Genomic DNA, 23450 nt, shown 5'->3' with positions numbered 1-23450 from the left:
AACACTAATACTGTTTTAGGTATTCATTCATTCATTTTCCTTTAGTTTAGTCCCTTATTTATCAAGGGTCGCCACAGCAGAATGAGCCGCCAACTATTCCAGCTGCAACCCACTACTGGTAAACACCCATAGACACCCAAATTCAGACACACACTCATACACTACAGCCAAATCAGCTTATTCAATTCACCTATAGCGCATGTCTTAAGAGTGTGGGGAAAATTGGAGCACCCGGATGAAACCCACACCAACACAGTGAGAACATGCAAACTCTACACAGAAATGCCAACTGGCCGCCCTTTAGGTATGTTATGTATTTCTCATTTAATTACGTTTCATGTTGCATATTATTATAAGTAAAATAATATACATGTAGACAGACTAAAACCTGAATGCTCTTACACATAAAGACACCAGTGATCATCTGCTGAATGACAGTGTGAGGTTGTTTTTTTAACCAAATTTAGTACAGAACCTGCATGGGTCTCAGATGGAGATGATATTTTAATCACTCATTAACAGCATGAGCTCAAAATGCATGAATAGCTTGATTTCCCCTTGAGTCCCTGCCACAGATTCATTAAAAAATGGCACTGAATGAAAAGGCCACTCTGCTGGTCTCAAACAATTGCTTTGTTATGACCATTTAAATTTGCCCTTTTTAAGAGAACGTTTTAATTGCTATGTTCATTTAAAGGATTAAGCTGAAACATTACGTATTAGTAACCCAACTGAACTAAATCACATTTAGCACATCTTTCATATGGCAGAGTTGTTGTCTCCCATAGTTCTGATATAGTGATTTCCCTTTACTGAGTGTATTAGGAGTATATTATTTAATTGTTATTAAAAACAGTTGTTTAATTGCCTCGCCATGTGAACTTACTTTGTTTCAATACTTTACAATAATGCTTGGAAACTGGTTGGAAGAGGCATATATATCGACAATGTCTATGTACACGCTGGTACACGATGGTAAAAAGGTATAGTTCAAAGCAAACATCTTGACCTTGCTGGGGTCCATTGATGTGTAGGGTTTGGAAGGTATTTCTTTTCCACAACAGATTACAAAATAGATTATTTATGAAGTCATTCATAATGTAGGCCTATTTTGATAGATTTCTTTTCAGCATATTTTTAAATGAGTTTTCTATGATCTTCGATAAGACAAAAATTCCGACAATATTACTAAAAAAGGCATCACATGAGCTATTTAAATTTAATGATTGGTGTAAATTCTGCTTATTTTGTCATTTGGCAAACATTTAAGTAGCTGTTAAGTTAGCAAGTGGCCTACAGTAGAATTTAATTCGCGGCGCGCGCTATGGACCCTGTGGGGAAGCGCGCGCTCAGGGAAAGCCCAGCAGGGAGACAAGTGGCAGATGTAACTGGAGTAGGTTTATAATTAAACTAACTAAATTTTATCACAGTTCCATAGTGTGTTAATGCCATATAAACAACCCTCATGTAACAAAACAGACATAACTTTGAATAGCATAACAAGAGAAAAAAAGTCTCATCAAATAATAGTGGTTATCGACAGTTTCAGAGGTATCTCACCGACAATATCTTACAGTCCTTAATGGACTGTTTTTTCATATTGCTAGAACACTTCGACTACATGTTCACTCAACACCCCTACCGCACACACTGGTTGGTTTAATCCACATGCGGTGTTGAAGCCTCGGCTCAAGTGTAGTGTGTGTTTAGATGAAGACGGTTTCAGGTGGGCAGAACAGTTGCGCTCGACAATAAAAAGCGGCACAATCCTGCACTTTGCGACATCTTCGTGTTGGTATTGTTGGCACAGGTGAGTATTAAGGGCTTTAGTAGTCGTTTGCAGTGTGCAAAGTGTAAAAAACGGTATTTTAAATGTGCTGCATTGGCGGCATTTACGGAGACGCAAGCGGACTGCTGTACCTTTTCAGAATTAGTCACATGGGGCAGTCATGGCACAAATGTTACTTATTGTCGTCCTGCCATAAAAAAAGAATATTTCAGTGTTCTGCCCTTGAAGTGTGTATATGGTATTTATTATGCAGCGCATTTAATCCTTTGGGGTTTAAATATAATGATTAAAACGAAAGGAGTTTCTGTCCCCCTGGAATGCAGAAACATTTAATTGAGCCGGTGTCGTTACGCCAGAAGTGACAGCATGATGTTTTACTGTCCTTCATAATCGTTAATCTCAGTGATTTTTTGTTTGTTTGTACAGGTGTAAAGTAGGCTGATGTGCTTTGAGCTTTCGGGTGCTGCTGTGAGTCGCGCGCAATTCTATAGAAATGACCAATTTACCCGCGTACACTTTCATCACATCACCGCGAGACCCTCATTTCAGACTGACAAGTGCTCAAACACGAGTTTGCTCTCACGCTGGGTCATTGATTTAAATAAAGCTCCGCTTCTCACCCCGTCACAATAAACAGAAAATAACCAGCTGGTGTCATTAACAGTCGGTAACAGTAGGTCCAGCGAAACAGAATGACACGAACTTACTGTACGTTTTACTTCCTTTCGTTGATACACTTATATATAGCCTATAACGCTCTCGGCGCATTTGAAACGAAATGTCACCCGTTTACAATACCATTGATTAAACATCTTGAATCAGCCTTTTCTTAATCAAATAAGCATAGCTGGCAATTTAACATTAACACTGTGTATTATACTATAATAACTCTTTACAGCACACTTTTAGACAAATAAACACTGTAATTATGTTCAGTGGACTTCATAATTGGCATCATTAAGTGCTGGTTTAAGCACAGTCCTACTTGGCACTATATTTTTTTTCTACAGTGTTTTGTATTGTGTCTGTGTGTGTGTGTGTGTGTGTGTGTGTGTGTGTGTGTGTGTGTGTGTGTGTGTGTGTGTGTGTGTGTGTGTTGGATATTTGCAGGACTTTGTTTTTTTTTTTATCTCTTCATTTGATCTCATATAGTCTATTGATGTTTTCATTTATTTATTCCAGTGGTCGGTCAGCAAACTGGTCTTACATCTCTTTAAAACCTGCAAATAGACTAGGTTTGAAGAACAGCTAACATCATCAAACCAGTATGTGTAGCTCTTTTTAGCGTGGTCTTAACACTGAATTACAGTGTCTGTTAATTTCATTAATATGAATGTAAAGTGTTTGCTGACAGTTGCTTTATAATTTGGTGCACTTGATTATGTGCAATATAGCATCAATGTATTAAATTGTTTTGTGTAAAATGTAGTCAAAATGTGAGAACACCTACATGTACTGGTTTTATTGACATGTGTATATATATATATATATATATATATATATATATATATATATATATATATATATATATATATAATATATATGTGTGTGTGTGTGTGTGTGTGTGTGTGTATGTGTGTGTATACATTTTTAAAATAACTTCTATTCAGCATACACTTCACTGATTGTAGAAACAACCCTCTACAGCAGCCTGTGTTTATTTGCTGTACTTGAGAGCATGATATTGAGAGCACAGGAGTGTGATCTCGGTAACTATTCAGTTCCTGCATCACCTTAATTGCAAATGAACCTGCAGACCCTTTATCTGCAGTCACTCTGGGAACCAGCTCTTTGTCTTTTTAATCAGGTCAAGAAGCTAAATGTTGTTCTGAAATCAGGTTCAAAATATTTAAGCACCTAAGTAAAGTTTATGCAGGTTAATTGCTTGAGTTTATTACCCTGAGGACATAGTTAAATATTGAGGTTTCAGCTGTGCAAAAACTATTAAAGAACCCCAAGAGCATGCCATAAACCAGGATTTGAAGTTATGTTGGTACACAATTGTTTTCTTAAATTTCTTTCTCTGTTTAAACAAAGATTTGGTTCACTCCAAAATGAAAATTTTGCATTATTCACTCTCCTGAATGTAATTCTAAACCTTTGCACATCTTTTGAAACAAAATTAGTTTGTTCAGTAATTGTATTTAACTTGTTACAGTGTAATTACCTAAGAAAGTACTGGGTTTCAATAGGTAACTACATGATTTAAGGTTAGGTTAACGGATAGCACATAGTTATTACCCAGTTTATATAATGCCCGTGATATACGCAAGAAACAGGACTGTAAAATAAAGCACCAGCCTGATTTTTAATTAGTAAAACTCTCTACTAAAAATCTGCTCAACATAACCCAAAAAACTCTAATGAATCACTTTAAACATTTTAAATGTCTAAATTGTAATGTAATAAGCACTGTTCACTGATTAGTGTTTATATATGAATAACAGCTCGGAGCTAGCTCTCTGCAATTCTCACATAGCTGCCTACTGAAGCTAAGCAGGGCTGCCCCCAGTCAGTACCTGGATGGGTGACCACATAAAGCTAGGTTGCTGCTGAGAGTGGTACTAGTGAGAACAGCAGGGGGGCACTCGACCTGTGGTCTGTGTGGGTCCTAACGCCCCAGTGTATTGATGGGGACTCTATTGGCCCCTTTCCACTAAGTGGTACGGTTCGGTTCGGTACGGTTTTATGGTCATTTTCACTGTCAAAAGATATGTAAAAGTGAACCGTTCCATAGCACTTTTTGGTCACCCTTTGCAAAGGGTACCTAGGACGACATAAGGGTACCAAAAAGCGGAGCTGAACTCTATTGGTTTACTGAAAAGCGTCACTCGCGCATACACATTTTGCTCAGACAAACCTTGTTGTTGTCTTGATGTACAGCCACAAAGGCAAGAACTGCAAAATCTGTCGTGTCCTCTCTTTGTTTCACAAGGCCGTCTAAAAGTGCAAGCGGTTTCACTTTCTGCAGGGAGCTCGCAATCACACATCTATATTTGAAATAACGAACTTTTTGAGCTGATTATGATAACGTGTGCATGATTAATGAGGTGCTTCTGACATCCAATCCTATCATAAACATACAAACGCGAGCGTGAACCCCGAAAAAACAAAGGAGCAAAATTCTTTCAGCAACCTAAAACATTAACAAACTGCCATGTATGACTTTTTATTGTCACCTTTTGGACTAATATGAACTCGAAAGGAAGAAGTTACTTTTTAACAGAGGTTACATGTGCTGCTGAAGATTAAAGACACAGATAAGAGGTTTGCTCTGACTGGGCTATATGTTGCATGTCGTTTTTTAACCCTAATAAGGCCTAAATGTATGCTGTGTGTAGTTTTTCTGTAATTGATAACATATCGAACACTGTAAGGGTCTGTATGTGTTCATAAATGTTGCATTTATTTTATATACTTGCAGACTGTACAGTAGACTATTTTGTACTATCATTGATCTACAGTTATAATCAATCATGTTCATAGAAAAGTTAGTGTTAAACATTTATACAGAAGTATTTATGTGTATAAAGCATCTGATTTTGATATGATATGTGAACACCATGCCCATTAAAAAAGTACTGTACCATCGGTACCCTTTTTGCAGTGGAAATGCAAGCCTGATAAAATGTTCATCATGGTCTCCTAACCATCCCCATATCATAATTGGCTTCATTGCTCTGTCACCACCTATCAGCTGGTGTGTGGTGTGCAGTCTAGCACTATATGGCTACCGTCGTGTCATCCAGGTTAGGGCTGGACAATAATTCAATATCAATATATATCGCGATAGAATTTTTTTCAATAACGGTAATATGAGTTTTAAACTAATTTCTGATATTTCAATATCAATTTGCATATATATGTATTTTATTATATTTTTAAGATATTATACATTGTATCATTTGTCACTGTGAAGCAAACAGATGGCTATGAGGCGCCGTGTAGGATTTAAATCAAACTTCGCTTATCAACACGTGCATATACACCTATAAATTTCTCGCATTTAAACTTATACTATTGAATGTTCAGAACATGTATGAAACTTGCGCATATACATATAAACTTGATGCATGCATATTGCAAACATCCACAAACAATTGCACATGCATAACTCGATCTGTGCATAAACTCTCACATTAACACACGCACATACATAACTCGATCCATTCATATCTAGACCGTAAAAAGTGCATATACTCGATCCTCGCATAAACACCCAAAACACTCACACACAAACTCGCTGCATGCTGGCATATAGCACTCGTGCAAACTTACAAAATAAAAGTCACTGACATATTTATCAGGAATCTGGTTATTAAAAAGCTGATGAAATAGAAAGAATGTGATTAATAGAGGTATTCAATCTGTTAAATAATTGTTTAAAAAACAAAAGTTATAAGAGCCTGGAGTTATTATAGACTTTGCATATTCAGTTTGCAGAGATTTGTCGGTACAGACATCTATTGTGTGTGTTCTTGGCAGTTTTTTCTGTGTTTTGAATATTGTCCATATCGATATCGGAATTATATTGTATCGACTGAAATTAAGAAATATATCGTGATATAAATTTTTTCCATATCGTCCAGCCCTAATCCAGGTGTATGCTACACACTGGTGGTGAATGAGGAGATTTCCCCAAAAAATGTGTAAAGTGATTTGAGTGTTTAGAAAAAGCACTATATAAATGTGAGGAACTATTATTAGTATTATTATTATTATTATTATTATTAAAAGCAATTATGAAAAAATAATCAGTTTATATTGCAATGATATCTCATTACAAGACTTGGATTAAACCCACAATTCATATGATTCTATTTGATTAATCTGCTGAAGAATAAATTTTTGGGTAAGGATACCTTCAGTGGGGCACACATTTCTTAGTGTTGATTAAAACACGTAATTAATTTTTTAATTACTTTTATTTTGTAAACTACTTAGCATGTCTTCAAAATTTCAGATAAAAATGTTAGCATTCAGATAATTTATTTGCAGAATGTCTGGAATGATTAAAGATTAAACAATTTTTATTCTGTAATGAATTAACTCGGATATGTAAACTCTGCCATGAACTTTTTACAGAACAGAAAGCTGGACATGTCCAGAAACTGATGGCGAATAAACGATGACAGGTTTTTCACTTTGGAAGTTTAGAGTAAACTATCCCTTTAATCTCCCACTGCCTATTTCTGTCTGGGTTTGTTTACTTAGCACGTCACATGACGAACACAACAGAATGCTTGTTATCCACTGAAGTCCATGTAGTAAGAAAAAATATATATTTCATCTCACTCTTGTGGGAACAGCAATAAATGACGGCTCTCTTTATGTCTAAGTGTGTGTCCTGGTTGATTTGCAGAAGGGGAACTGTCAGGGTTGATTAGTTGAACACTGCCAAGACAACATGCTGACGGCTTCGCTTGCTACTGACTATGCGTCCATGTTCACGTGTGTCCAATTTCATGGCTCTGGGCACAAGCTAATAAAAGAGACAAAGGCAAACAAGAGCACTGAAAGATTTAAAGATGACGTGAAGTGACGCAGAGAGAAAGAAGATGAAAGTGTGGGAAATGATAGGTAAAAAGGATGAATATTATGAAAAATAAAGGCAGGCTATTTTATCAGGCCACTGAGGCAGCCGTTTTTGATGTATATCTTAGATCTTTTTCCATAATCCTCGTTTTCTCCTTAGAGTGACTACTATAGCAGCAGAGTAAATAGTGCTCAGCAGCACTGGGAGAAAATGAGCAGGAATCTGTAATCAGTGTTCCTCTGTGCTTGTGTGTGGTAATGAGCCCGTCGAGTGTGGACATTGTATGTTTCCTCTCGGTTTCTCCAGACAGGACAGGCTTCAGACTTACTGATGAGCATGCTGGGTAATGAGATGCACTACGGGCAATCAGAGGTGCGTTAATCAACACGAAATGTCTGTTGACACCTCAGCGCCCCTCTGTCACCAATCCCATTTATTTTCTATTTTTACGCTTTTCAGTCAAAAAGAATACAAGTGTGATGTTGTGTTTATAATGTAGTGTTAGTTTAATTCACTTGAAACAGAGGGCAAGCAAACACAAACACATGCAATCAACAGTGCCGAAAACTCTCACTGTTGTCATCTCTGATACGACAGCTTGTAATATTCCCTGGGCTGTTGTGCTGCTGACAGGTATTTGACGTTTTGATGACTCTACCACTGAGCTCTCTTGACAAGCATTCTGGCTTTTGTGCCACTAATCGAGTTTTGAAGGCCAGCGGAGGTTCAATTTTGACACAAATAAACCAGAAACTAATGAAAAATCAAAGCCTTTTGGCTCTAAAATAATGTCTGACTCTTTGACATCCTCTGGTTCAGCTACTTTTCAGCCTAGATGGCTGCGCTTTTGGGATAAAGATGCTTCTTCCTGGGGGATGGATCTTTAGCAGCTGACATTATTGCAGGAAGGTCAATATGAAGACAGGCAGTCAATTCGAGGTCTCCTGTGTAACTTCAATTGCTACAAATAATTGAACCGAAACTCTGTCACAAGCACTTACAACAAATTACACGTAACCCAGTGGTGGATTCAAAACCTCAAGTAATCCTTGGACCAATTTACAGATGAATAAATAATAAATTAGACAGTTTAATATCAGGCAGAAGCAACAAAAGCAGTAATACTGTCTGAAGACAGGTGTTCTGCAACACAATAGGGCTGCTATTGTACAGAGGACTAAAATAAGAATGTCATAACATAAAAAGTATTTTTCCAGAGAGGACACACACAGTGGAAAATAATAATTCCCCAGGAAATTCATTAGCTGAAATGCTTTGCATTATTATTTCTTCTTCATGCTGTTTTATCAATTGAATACAGCACAATACACTGTTTATGGGCAAAATCAGACTGTGGCAGCGGGCACATGCTCAGCTGTGATGTGTTTACAATCTCCTGGCACAAACACACAAGCTTTACATATAAAAAAAGAAACCCATTGTGTATCCTAGGGCTGTTTTCTGTTTCAGGTGGTAGCTAAAATAAGACCCTTTTGTGGGATGAACTGTAAATGTTTTTTTTTTTCTTGTGTTACAGGAAGTTTCTGACGTGTATATGAACCTCTGAATTGCTGAAGGCTGTACATTGAAGATCATCAATATGCGCAATTATAATGTCATCTATAATCAGTATGGCGGCACTTTAAAACGCCTACCCTTTCAGTGACCAGCGTACAGAACTGTAAGTTAAAGAACAGTACGCTCACAAATTGTAGTGCCAAGAACACGACACCCACTCAGACAACGAACTCCTGCAAATATTTCCACATGAATGAACTTGAAAACGGCCAACAACAACAAAACATGCCTGGCCACAAAACATCTGAAAAATCAATCCACTTCATCTACTCTCACCTTGTCCTCTAATGAGAGCCGTCACATGCTGCCATGACTCAACCCAATGTTACAGCTCTCTCTGCTAATATCTCTGGAGGATCTGAGTCGGGTAATCTGTACCGTCCGTTTTCTGTCTTCAGCGTCCTCACACTCACTTTGCTGGCCATGCTAGTGGTGGCCACCTTTGTATGGAACCTGCTAGTTTTGGTAACTATCCTGAGGGTTCGCACCTTCCACCGTGTTCCTCACAATCTGGTCGCCTCCATGGCCATCTCGGATGTGATGGTGGCAGGACTAGTGATGCCCCTCAGTCTGGTGAGAGAACTCTATGGACGGCGCTGGATTCTGGGTCGGGCTTTGTGTCAAGTCTGGATCTCCTGTGATGTGCTCTGCTGCACGGCTAGCATCTGGAACGTGACAGCCATTGCCCTTGATCGCTATTGGTCCATCACACGCCACCTGGAGTACACGCTAAAAACAAGAAAGAGAATCTCAAATGTAATGATCGGCCTGACGTGGCTACTGTCCTCGGTGATCTCGCTTTCTCCACTCTTTGGTTGGGGCGAGACCTACTCTGAAGATAGTTTAGCTTGTCAAGTAAGCCAGGAGCCTTCCTACACGGTCTTCTCCACCTTCGGGGCCTTTTATCTGCCCCTCTGTGTGGTGCTCTTTGTCTACTGGAAGATCTACAAGGCTGCCAAGTTCCGCATCGGCTCTCGCAAGACCAATACCATCACACCAATGGCTGAGGTCATAGAGGTAAAACCCAAATTGTGATAACATAAGATTGTGTATTCAGTGAGAATTATATGTTGTATCTGAATATGTTTGTTAATACAATTTATTAAAAATACTGTTATAGAGTATCTATCTAGAGAGCAAGCGGACTTTAATGAGAGACTCAGAGATACATGCACACACAGCTATGGGACAAATTAGGAGACCACTTGATAAAGTACTGGATTGGTTTATTATGGATTTGAGTCAAATGTTAATCTGCCAAATATTGATTTCTTTACTCTTCTGGAGATATATGTGGGAATAATTAAGGGCTGGGCGATTTGGCCTAAAATCAAAATCTCCATTAATTGAACATTTTAACTCGATTACAATTAAACATTGATTTTTTTTATTTTTTTGCCCTCATAGTTCACTGACAGGTTTTGTACAGTAAATTTTCTCACATATTATAAGTGAGAGATTTTTGAATGAAGGGTGCATTATTGATTTTAAAATAATTGAAGGAAACACACACTGTCTACTATCTACTTTATTGAACATCAGTGTTTCAGAACAACTGAAATTAAAACACATTGTCTAAAACGAACCATCTCCCTTTTCTTATAAAAATAAGTTAAAATAAATAACTTGCACTTTGGAAACAAAATTAATTATTTTCAATTAATTTCGTATTAAAAATAGAAAATAAGCAGGATCTCTTCTAAATAAAATAACTCTTGTATATATTGTAAATAATATTTTAAAGAGTGCATTTCTTGCATCTTTTGTTAACAAATATTTTAATGAAAATAATAGCTTTATTGAGAAGGTCGCTGGTTCGAGCCTCGACTGGGTCAGTTGGCATGTGTGGAGATTGCATGTTTTCCCTGTGTTCACGTGGGTTTCCTCCGGGTGCTCTGGTTTCCCTCACAGTCCAAAGACATGCGCTACAGGTAGAAGGACATCCCCTGCGTAAAGCATATGCCGGATAAGTTGGCGGTACTGTATAATCCTGTATGCCATCTCAAGGCATCTCTGGCACAGCTTCCAATGGTTGTCAAGGTAATGCAAAATAAGGCTCGAGATTGGGTCCATCGTCCTACTTGACCAGAGATCAAATTTGGCTGCAAAGTGTAAAGCTTGATGATTTATACTTCTGTGTCGAGTGATCGGTGACCCAGGTTGTGCATTGCTCTCTGCTCTGCCAACGATCAAGCTGACCAATAACAGAGCTTGAGCTATGAGTTGTCACAATGTGTAGTTTATGTATGGGACGATAACCGTTTTCAAGGCATACCGCGTTTTGGAAAATTCAAGATTTTAAAACTGACAAAATTCTCTGCTAAAACGTTCTGACAGTATATGTAAGATTTTTTAGGAAAGCAGTATCTCCAGCAGAAAAGATATTTAAAGATGCCATTTTAAATTGTAATGAGTCTGTGTTTTTTAAATGAATAAAGACAGCAAAAGTCATAATTAGTTTGAATTCTTTAGCCTGACATGTTTACTGGTAGTGCACTGGGTAGCACGATCGCCTCACAATAAGAAGGTCGCTGGTTCAAGCCCCAGCTGGGTCAGTTGGCATGTCTGTGTGAAGTTTGCATATGGAGCACACTCTGGGTGCTCCAGTTTCCCCCACAGTCTATAGACATGCGCTATAGGTGAATAAAGTAAGCTAAATTCTCCATAGTGTAGGCGTGTTTCCCAGTGACGGGTCGCAGCTGGATGGGAATTCGCTGTGTAAAACATATGCTGGATAAGTTGGCGGTTCACTCCTCTGTGGGGACCTGATTAATAAAGGGACTTAACCAAAAATAAAATGAATGAATGAATAATCACAATAGTGTGAAACCGTGATATTTTTATACAAGTTTATCATACCGTCAGAAACATATACCTGCCCATACCTAGTGTAGTTACATTTTTGAGAGGCACGCATCAGCCACAGCGACCACATGTGACCACGCAAAGGTTGCGCCAAACCATATGTGACACCAGCTTTAAAGGAGCAGGGCCACATGACTCAACACCCGGTAGGGAAAATAATTGAAATAAATCAACCTGGAAAAATGTGATTGATTATAGGTTCTGAATGTCGATTTCGATTACTTTGATTAATCGCCCAGCCCTAGAATAATTTAATTCTTTAAAAATTGGAGTAGTGGAGTGGTGGAGACCTTTCTCACCACCAAAATAACCAAAAATCTGAGGAATCTTTAGTTTCATAGGTTAATTAATCATACTGAGTAATCATTTAAAGTGGTTGAGAAATAGTCAACCCCTGAACTTTTACCTAAAAAATCTTCTTTAATGACAAAACCTACACTGAACAGTTTCTGTTGCTATACTCTTAACATGACCAATTTTAGATCATCCACATATATATATATATCTTTCAATTCAGCAGCCTTATTTCTGGATTGTCTAGATAGCGCAGCACTTTTTTAGGTTAAGCCACAGTGTTTGAATTGGCTCAATGTCAGGACTGACAGTTCAGGGAAATATGCATTTTCAGCCAACGTGGATGACAGCCAGCCTTTAGATTGTATTATTTGGGTCACTGCCTTATTGCATCACCCAGCCAAGTCATTAGCTGCTGTCCTGACTTTGTCCGGTAAAATGTCTTGATACACTTTAAAATTCATTGTCCCTTTAACGACCGCAATCTGTCCAATTCCAGCAAAGCAAAGTGGAATAAAACCATAATGCTTCGTCCACCATTTCTCATAGCTGAGAGGAGTTTTTAGACTTGCTGTTCAGTGCCCATTTTACTCTAAATAATACATTACGCATTTTAGACAGAAAGTTCTACATATCCTTGGGCTCTTTCTCACATCTTTCTGGATTTATGGTTGTGTAGAGTGATCTTTGCAGGATGTCTGCTTGTACTGAAAGGGCATTCAAAAGCAGGATTTTATGGAATGATTCAGTGTAGTCTTTTCAATCTTGATGCATCTCTGTAATGTGGTTTCACACAACTGGTATCAAGGCATAATTCACACTAACCTAATATGTCTGGATAAAAATAGATTAGTCAGTAACAAGACTTTGTGTCTTTTTTAAAGGGCAGGGCAGCTGTGTGACACACGCTTCCTATCTCATCTCCTTAATTGAACCCAATTAGCTTCTGGAGAATTTGTAATGCAGTTTCACTTACGTTCTTGAGCATGCTCTGCTTATGATCACTCATTGTTTTCGATAAAATGTTGAAAATACAAATGCTAGCAAATTATTAGTCTGATTCTATTGCTCTTTAATTTACTTATATTAGGATCAGACCACTCTTCATAAATAATAAATGCAGTTGTATCATTATGAGATGGGGAAGTATTCATGCATTTCACTGTAAGTATACTATGTCAGATATTTTTTCCATACTGTTCCTTCTGCACAGTCTTTCACATTTTAGTAGAAAAGAAAGCATATCAGCAAACACAGATTCCTGAACGAATCAGCTTTGTGATTGAATCACTTAAACGAGTAATTACAGTCACTTATATCAATAATTCAAACAGCAACAACAAAACGACTAAATGAAAATAAAGACCAGCCAGCCTGTTGATGTAACCTGCACAACTAGTCTGTAAAATCCTAATGCACAGATGAAGATGTTGAAGAAGCTTGACTTCAGTTAAAATAGATCTGAGTGTCTCCTGTAAGTTTTCACATAGACAGGGCAATTTGGATGTCAAAAATTATTTTATATATGATTGTTAAAATCTGATTGAGTGAACAAGCCATAAGGCTGGCCAGAGGAAGCAGACATAAAGAAGGCTAAAAAGAGAGAGAGGATAGAAATGTTTGGGTACCACTGCAATGATGAAGATCAAATCTAGCAGAGCTATTTCCTCAGTAGGTACATTAAACCCGCAGGAGCTGACACCTGGCCCCGCATTAACACACATACGCACGCACACACACATACACACACACACACAAACACCAATGCGCACACAGGGTGGAAAAAAAGGTATAATTAGAAGCAGCTTCTCACTGCTTCCTCACAAAGAACAATCAGTTGTAAAGAGGCATTCATGTGTTTTCTTTTCGATTCTCAGATAATCAGGTCCCCTTCAATTTTTTTCCACATATAATTTAATTCCAATAATTAATTTTACTTCAAATAATTAAAAGCAGTTTCATACTGTTAGCAATAAAAGCTAGACACTGCAGGTGAAGGGAGTAAAAACAACAACTAATAGTTATCACCATACTCCCCCAGTTGATTGATTACATTAAAAATTGCACTCATTTTTTTTGTAGTAAAATATTCTAAAATATCAGGTTTAAATATGCAAATGAGGCATTGTGTAGATGCACTTATTTGTGTGCTTTTATAGCGCTAAAATCTAATGATCAGATGAATTTCTTATCTCTCTTTTTTTGATCACTCCGTAAATCTGAAGATTCAACTGCCAGAAAATTGAATTTGACTGAAGTCTACAGCCACAAACTGATAAAGTGTGATAAAAGAAGCACGTCTTTCCACTAAACAGAAAATGAAGCACTTTATGAGAAGCTCATCATTAAGAAGTGTGTGAAAAACAGTATTTTGCCTGTGGTGTCTTGTCCTAAATTCTCCACATACACATTTTACATTAGATTAACCATTATTTCCCTGTAGAAGAGCGTAGCTTGTGGAAAGAGGAGTCTCTCTAATCTCTATGTATGTTTGTAATGTATGTCTCTCCTCATACAGAATATCTTGCACGACAGTGTTAATAAAGATCCGCAATTATGTTCTAATTGCACTAATTTGATCCTTCCTCTGTCTTTCTCATTTTAATTGCGCTCTCTTTCTATCTTCCTGTCTACCTCTGCATGTCCTATTCTTTAATGCCTTTTCTTTGTCTGCACTGATATATTTATCATTCCTGGGCCAGTGTAAAAAGGAAGAAAAATATAGTTATAGTGAAAAACCGAGAAGGTTTTAAGGAATATAGTAACTGAGATTAGCATTTAAAATAGAAATCTATCAGGGTTTCTGCAGGGCTGTGTACTTAATACACAGTTCCAGAGCTTAGGGTAGAGTAGGTGGTTTTCAGAGATTATAGCAATTGTAAATCTAAAGTTCTTGTCTGCCCTGGATATATTCACTTTCCAAAGTCATGCCTCCTTCAAAACAGAACATGCACACACAGGCAGCCCTAGACTTGAGACCTGAAGTGACAAGACGAGGTAGACATTACCTCATGTCTGATTGACCACTGAGAAAATATTACAGTTCAAAGTTCTGAACTCAAAGGGGCTGATTACAGCTGGTCATTTCATGAATTGTTGTTTTTATTTTGATCAGATAGCTATCCAGTCATGGAAAGGGCAGGTGAAAATGCGCTCAAAAATGCACGTGAGACGGATATAAATCCGATCACTCAAACCACTTCTACTACACATTTCAGACAAAACTGGACAGATCTAAACGCATCTGGTTGTTAAAACCACATTTGTAAGTTTTACTCTTCCCAGAATGTAATAAATCAATAAAAACATACAGTAAGTGTGTTTGTTATAGGCAATATAACAGCTCTAATGCAAAACACAATGGCATTGCCACAGATGACAGTTTGGGATGTTTGTTTCATCCTATTTTTTAACCATTCATTAACCGTAAATTATAATATTAATGTTAAATTAATATCAAATGGCAGCTTTAACCACAGAGACTCATCATGCTCATATGTCTGTGAATGGAGAGGAAAATAATAGAACAATATGGTTCATTTACAGAAACAGTGTATTGTTTTAGGAGAGCAGGTCATACACAGATTAACCTTTACAGTTTTGAATGATGTTAACTTAGCCTTTTGGGATGATGTTTTACTTCAGGGCTATTCAATTGGTGGCCCGTGGGCCGAACCCGGCCCCCATGGCAATTTGTTCCGGCCCTCCAAATAGTGTGACCAAAACATAAATCTAGGTTATAGGCTGCGCAGAGAGTCACCTGACAAGCAAGTGGCGCGAGCAGCCGAAAACATTTGCATATGTTTGTAGAAAAACGCCTTTTGTACATTGCACTGATATCGTCAATGGGGATGCAACGATTAGCCTATTTCACTATTAACCCTGGTTTTATTCATTAAAGGCTCCTCAATGCTGCATTTCTGTTGCACGAAAAGAAAGCTGCTGCAACTAAACAAAGTTATGCCAAAACTCACGCACATTGGATCAACTATAGCAGCAATCCATTGGCATATTGAGTCTTTTCCGCACGCAAGTGCATTATTTCCAATGGAGACAGGTGCATATTGGGAGTGATGCGCGCACGGATCGCAAGTGGACTGACGCACTCGCGCCCTGCAGGTGCACACAGTAAAAATGATCTAACGCTGTAGTGGTGAGAGTAGTGCGTGGCTTTTAGTGCAATGTAATCAAAAGATATGTTAGATTAAATGAATAATTTACAAATTACATAATTTAGATTACGAATGTATGAACGCAGATAATGACAACAGTTCATTTAAATTCTTAGCTAATATATACCTTAAATTAGCATCAGACAAATACGATGTTTTATTTATTCTTATTTTTATTTATTTATTCATTGTTCTGTCATTTATTGTCATTGTAAAATTATCACTCATGTTTAAATCAAAAACTTTAATTTGTTTTTATATCTAAAGAGAGAAATAGACTATTGCTTGTTCTTTTATTAATATTCTGTGCTGTATTTGGTTACTGAGCAGCAATAAACAACACTTTAATATATAAGCAGCGATTTTCTAAACTACTAGTGTTTTAAATTGAATAAATGCATAATAATGGTGATAACCATGAATATTCATCAGACTATAATCATACAACCAAAATCTATAATCGTTGCATTCCTAATTGTTACGCAGTTTAAATCATAAGAATATATGAATGTGTCTGAATGCAGAGCCTACTTAAGCAATGCACTGCTTTTGTGCCTCGAAATACAACATTTGAATATGCTTGAATATTGTACAAAGTGTTGATGTTATGTAGTTTCAAAATACAACACATCGTTTTAATGTAGAAAAAGTCAACGTGGGCATCTTTATGAGCACAAATACAGCATATGGGCTCTCTACAGCATATGCTGTTGTGTCATCACTCATTTTGCAGGGCCCCTTGTTTGGGATGCCTTTTATGAACTGGCCCCCATGACAAACAAATTAAATAGCCTTGTTTTACTGCAACACGAGTGAAGTACAAAGCCTGTAGTCTATATATAAAATTATTTGTTTGCCAAAACATGGATAGAGCTTAAGTTTGTATTAAAAAAATATGCTAGATAGAACGCATCTTAAGATGACGTAGTCTACTTAAATCTGCAATATGTTTTTCCACATTACCAGCATCTCTTATCTACCTTTTGTGCTTAAACATACACACTGCCAGCTTTCATCTATGATTTAACAAAAAATGCCTAAGTCTGTTATTCTCACAAACGTACAATGATTCAAAAATCAATTAATTGCCCCGTTTCCTCTTTTATCTGTTGAAACGCACAAACAAATGTGTTATTTTGCACAAACATATGCAGTAATCGTGCTTTGTTCTGCTACAGTAATCTGCTCACTCAACTAGAGCCTGTGCAAACAGAAAGCCACAAAAGCAAATTAAAATACTCATTTTAAACACTCAAGATTTAGCACAAATTCATGTTCTTTATTCAATCTTTTATTAAATATGACCAGAAAATGTTACCAAAAAGTCATCTGTGTATTTTCTTGTTTAGAAAATCAATTTCTGAGTGTAAACTATGAATATTATAAAGGGCTAAGATATTTTTGTTTCTGTAAGGTTACATCATTGAAGTTTTCCTACTAACATGTTTTATTTATTGATATATTTAGTGAATAATTCATTTATTGTTATTTTTAATATTATTATTGTTAATGTAATACTTTTAGATAATTGATTTTAATAATTTGGTTCTGTGTTGATACTTTGGCTGCTTTTGCAACCCTTTTTTGGCACAGCATAGAAATTATACAAAAAAGTGTTTTGGTACAAATTGTGCTAGATGCTTTAGGCAAGCTATGTGTGATTCAGACTACTTAGTCAGAGACTTTGTCATAGTAAACTGTGGTGCAGGAAATTTAAATATATTAGCTTAATTTAGAAACTTCACACTTGCTCGTAAGGGAGTGGATGTGTGATTTGTCACAGTATCAGTGTTGTGTGTGCAAAAGCTTCCTCAGCCTCATAAAGCAGGGGAAAACCGCTTCATATTTTCCAACATGAATGATTGGATGGATGTGGAATAGTCTGAGATGATTTAGTCTAATAATAGCTCAATGCAAAAGGTTTAGTTTTGGTTGAACAATTACAATTTTGTAACAGGTAGAGTAAACTGATATCTGTGGATTAATGCTTTAAAATCTGCATAGCAACAGTGTAACATCTCTCGACACAAATGCTTAAGAATATGTACTGCACAATATCTTTTTTGTTGTATGATATATTGCAACAAAATGTATTGCGATAAACAAAATTTTTGTCATTTTACGACTATTTTATGCTCCCCAATATATAATGCCAGAATGACAATATAATCGCATCATATAGCAAGTACATGCTTTTAAAGAATTCTTAAACATATTAAATATGATTATAGCAATGTGGATAGTTTAATAATTAGGCATTGGAATCAAAATGTGAAAACATATACTAAACAGATAAAAGCTAATAATAAAAAATAATTAAAAAGTGCAAAGTAAGAAGAACTAGAGAAAATCAATTCAGACTAAATACTATAATACTTTCGGTTTAAATACTATAGTGTTTTTTAACAATACTGACTCTGAGAGCTCCAATAGAGATTTGATGAAATGAAGCTGTGCAATAAGCTAAAATGTTGATAACATTGGTTTTTATGTTTAGATGATATGATAAATTGCATCACCAAAAAATTTTCATGTGTTGTGCCATAAGCCGATATATTGATTATTGTGATAATCCAATGTGCCTTACAAAGGTACTCTGCTTCTGCATTGATTTAAATAGTTTAATTGCAAATTCGTAAATTGATGTATAATTGATGCAATCTTGTATTGATCAAAGAGACAGAATTTCTGTCAGTTCTGACAATTTACAGTTGCTAAATTGTGTGTACAAACCATCACAAACAGAGCAAACAGGGTCAGTAAAAGCTGGAAAGGATGCAAAAAGGTTGCCTGCTATTAGTCTGAGTGCCAGCGATGAAACATTAAAAGAGATAATTCACCCAGATATGGACATTTGCTGCTAATTTACTCACCCCCAGGTCATTTAAGATGTAGATGGCTGTTTTTTTTCAGAACATTTAAAGTGTTTTTTAGCTGAATCCCTGATCCATGAAATACTAGTCCATGACTGCTGGGACACATGATCAAAAACAAAATTAATACCATTGGCTCCTGATGACGTGGTGTGAAATGAACCTATTGGTCTGTGGAAGAAACAGAACATTATTTTCAGTATTAATTGACTGCAATCCACAGCCTAGCCAGCGGTTCATTCTCAATAGTCTGGAATGCGAGCTTCTTGTCATGTAAGGATTTATATGAAACGTTTGAATGCAGTAAGAAATGTGTTTGCCAAGGCTTTGGATTAAAGGTAATAATGTTGGGTGTCTCGCCCAGACAAATCATTTCACCTCAAAATATCTATCATCAGGTATTTATTTATTTATATGCATTTATTTATTTATTATTATTTTTTTTTTATTAGAATATGCAAAAATCATACAAATACAAGAAAACGTCAACAAATAACAAATACAAAGCAACGAAACAAAAACAAAACAAAAACAATATAGTCATGTACTGGTATGTGCATGAGTGTGTGTGTGTGAGTGTGTGTATGCATGTAAAGGTAACTTGGTGGACAGGTCAAAGTACATACATAAGGAACAATAACAGTCAATAAATGAAGCAAGTGTCACAGATATAGATAAAACATATAGAAAGAAACCAGTCAGAGGTAGGGAGTAACAACAATGCTTATTAATGTATGATAGTAAAAATGAGAGTAAAAAGAAAGAAAGGACAACAGTAATAACTGACAACAATAATAATAAATCACAAGTGCTACACCAACTACTACTACAAAAAGTTACTTATATTACAACTACTACTGCTTCTACTACAGCCACAACCACGACTACTACTACTACAATGTCTACTTATACTGATACTACTACAACGACTACCACTACTGATACTACTATAGCGTTTGCTACAACTAATACAACGTCTACTGCTACTACTACTACTACTGCTACTACCACCACCACAATCACTTCTACTACATCTACATCAACAACATCTACTACTGATATTACTACACCAACAACGACTACTACTACTACTGTAACTACCACATCATTACTACTTCTGCTACTACTTACATGAACTACTACTTCAAAAATCTCCGTAACAATTACTCAATAACAATCAATACTATTACACTGTCTACTACTTCAACTACAACTACTACTACTACTACTACTACTACAACTACTACCGCTACAACTACAACAACTGCAATTTTCTTGCATTTATATGCATTTATATGTATGTTGTGAATTTGCTGGTAACCATTCATTTGCATTTCATGCATTAATATTTATGCATCAATAATCACTTTCAGCTAAAAAGTATTAAGGTTCAACTGAAGATGTCCTGAGTGTTTTAATTTTTGGTTGCACTATCCCTTTAACAATGAAAAATAAAGTCTGTTCTGAGCTGGTGGTGTTAATGAAGTACACAACTAACACATTTCTTCATCTGCTTTGTTTACTGTCAGGTTAAGGAGGCTGAACGGCAGCCACAGATGGCCTTCACGGTTCGTCACGCTACTGTATCGTTCCAGACGGATGGAGAGACGTGGCGAGAGCAGAAAGAGAGGAGAGCGGCTCTGATGGTGGGCATCCTGATTGGCGTATTTGTGCTCTGCTGGATTCCCTTTTTCCTTGCTGAGCTCATCATCCCGCTCTGTTCCTGCGACATCCCTCCTGTCTGGAAGAGTGTCTTCCTTTGGCTGGGTTACTCAAACTCCTTCTTCAACCCACTCATCTACACTGCCTTCAACAAGAACTACAACAATGCATTCAGAAACCTGTTTTCCAGACAGCGGTGAGGAATGGAAATAGACAAGGATGGAGTGAAAAGCTTCAATGGAGTGAACGTCAACAGGAGCTTCTGTTCAGACAAAGCAAGGCCATGAGGATGAAGGCCGGTTGCCAGCAAACATCAAGAAACTGCAGGCTTCTTGTCGTCACAGGCTGGTGAGAAAATCTCTGCTGATGTCTACATGCTTTGAAAGTCGGTCACCATCTGTTAAACAGCAGTGCTGAGATAATGCAAATGTCCCTTTCCGCAAAAGCGAAACACCAAACTGCATGTAGACCATCTCTGAGAAAGAACTTTTCAGAAAGACAGCATAGCTGATTTTGGTGATTGACCAGTGTGAATCATCAAAGCCGTTTTCTTCTAATAGCCAGTGAAGACGAAGTAGGCATGTGTACAATTTGGAGAAAATCTGGCCTCATTCACATCCTTTCACTTCTTCGAAAATGGCTAAAGAGTGATTTATTTTCCATCACATTTCCTTTTATTAAGAAGACATTTGATGGGATAAAGATGAGACGTAATTTCAGGTAGAGATGGAACAGACTTAAGTGGATGCAAGCAGAGACCGGATGAAAATTGTGAACAAAACAGTTATTATAAATGACCTCATACATGCCTTTGTTTGCAGGCAGCACAACGCCAGCATTTATGTACATTCACATGGATTCAGCTTATTTGTAAGCTACCAGTGTAGCAAAGAAGATGGACGTTACATGGCCTGAAATGAAAACATATACCTGCAGTTCTTTTGCGATGGAATAAAAATAAAGGCTTACAGAAAAACATCAATCTTTGTATTCATGATCAGGAATCTGTGGGGTTAGTAAATAAAAAAGCGTAGTGTATGGGCTGTTCTTTGTCTTGATGCTGGAAGTCGTTTTTTGGATAGCCATGTCAAGGCTTGTCCACACATGTTCCAAGCTGAGCTTTGGGATCTTACTCTTCCTTTTGGTAAAAATACCCTGTAAATGCTAAAGTGATTAAGATGGTCTGGAATGGCAGCTTTGTTATGCCCGGGGCAGTTATCACAATGCTTCAAATGCAGAGAATCGTAAGTATGAGAGCACTGGCCTCACTCCGTCTCTTTGAAATACTGTCCATGTATCAGATCTGTCCATCAATTTGTCAGTTCATCCATTATCCATATAACACCCAGCTTCAGGGCAGCACAAAATTGTACATGTGAGTCTAGGAGAATAGATGAATGTCTGTGGTGAGAGCCAGAGAAATAAGGAGAGCCAGATACTGAGAGATTAAAAAAAGCAAATGGAAAGGCAGAGATTGAGAACCTGAGCACTCCATCTTAATGTGTTTAATTTCAGCATGGCTTTTCATATTTATAACTGTAAACAAAACAGTTATAATAAATACAATAACTTTAAATACAAATGTAATTCATTCATTTTCTTTTTTCGGCTTAGTCCCTTTAATAATCCGGGGTTGCCACAGCGGAATGAACCGCCAACTTATCTAGCACATTTTACGCAGCGGATGCCCTTCCAGCTGCAAATCATCTCTGGGAAACATCCATACACACTCACTTACACTCACACACTACGGACAATTTAGCCTGCCCAATTCACCTGTATCGCATGTGTTTGGACTGTGGGGGAAAAAGGAGCACCTGGAGAAAACTCACGCCAACACTGGGAGAACATGCAAACTCCACACAGAAATGCCAACTGAGCCAGCCGAAGCTCGAACCAGCGACCTTCTTGCTGTGAGGCGACAACACTACCTACTGCTCCACCGCGTCGCCTACAAATGTAATATCATAAATAACTATAACTATAATAACAGAAAATGTTCAAATTGCTGAATGAACCACATTGTTCAACTTGACAGTAAGTTCACACATTTTGTCAGTGTTGGGATGAATGCTGTATCAGGGTATCTGCGGGGTCTTAAAATGTCTTACATTTTAAAAACCAAATGTTAGGCTTTAAAAAGTCTTAATTTTCCTATGTCCATGTAAAGCTATACCCAATTGGGTCAACACTCATCCAATTACTAACAATATATTTTAATAAAGGTTTTAAGAAACATTTATTCATTATCTCGATTAACTTATTAATATGGTTTAATTATCTTCCTTACAATAACATTTGTTTTTTATTGTTTTTATTAAGGTTTTAACTTGACCATAAAAAAATCTTTAGGGTTTAGCCTTGTGTAAATCTGAAATTTTATTTATTGTGGTCTTAAAACCATTTTTACAAAGGTCTTAAAAAGCCTTAAATTTGACTTGGTGAAATCTGTAGAAACCCAGAGTAAGCATGATAGTACCTTGTCTTGTTATTGTCTTGTTATTGTACATGAGTTTATTTCCATCTGTACCATCCAGTTTGTCCTGAATAGACAACCTGGGGCCAGTTTACTAAACGGGGTTAATTAGTATGAGTCTGCAATCCTATAAAACCACCATCAGAAGAGGAAAGCTCTGAGGCGAATCTACTGCTCAAGAGCAAATTAAAATGAAAAAAAAAAA

At 37.0% G+C, this 23450-nt stretch overlaps 1 protein-coding gene across 1 annotated transcript; it reads left to right on the top strand.

Moving 5' to 3' along the window:
• Positions 1-1733: 1733 nt before the first annotated feature.
• htr5ab (5-hydroxytryptamine (serotonin) receptor 5A, genome duplicate b) lies at positions 1734-21807 on the top strand. The gene is given in 3 exon segments (NM_001007121.2): positions 1734-1810; positions 8863-9920; positions 20637-21807. Coding segments are annotated over 2 exon segments (1041 nt in total). The 5' UTR covers positions 1734-1810; positions 8863-9212; the 3' UTR covers positions 20970-21807.
• Positions 21808-23450: the final 1643 nt, after the last annotated feature.

Source organism: Danio rerio, chromosome 7 (genome assembly GCF_052040795.2).
Source record: "Danio rerio strain M-AB ecotype USA chromosome 7, GRCz13ab, whole genome shotgun sequence".
Lineage (NCBI taxonomy): Eukaryota > Metazoa > Chordata > Actinopteri > Cypriniformes > Danionidae > Danio > Danio rerio.
The sequence above is the reverse complement of the archived record's forward strand: the minus strand, read 5'-3'. Positions and strand labels throughout refer to the sequence as shown.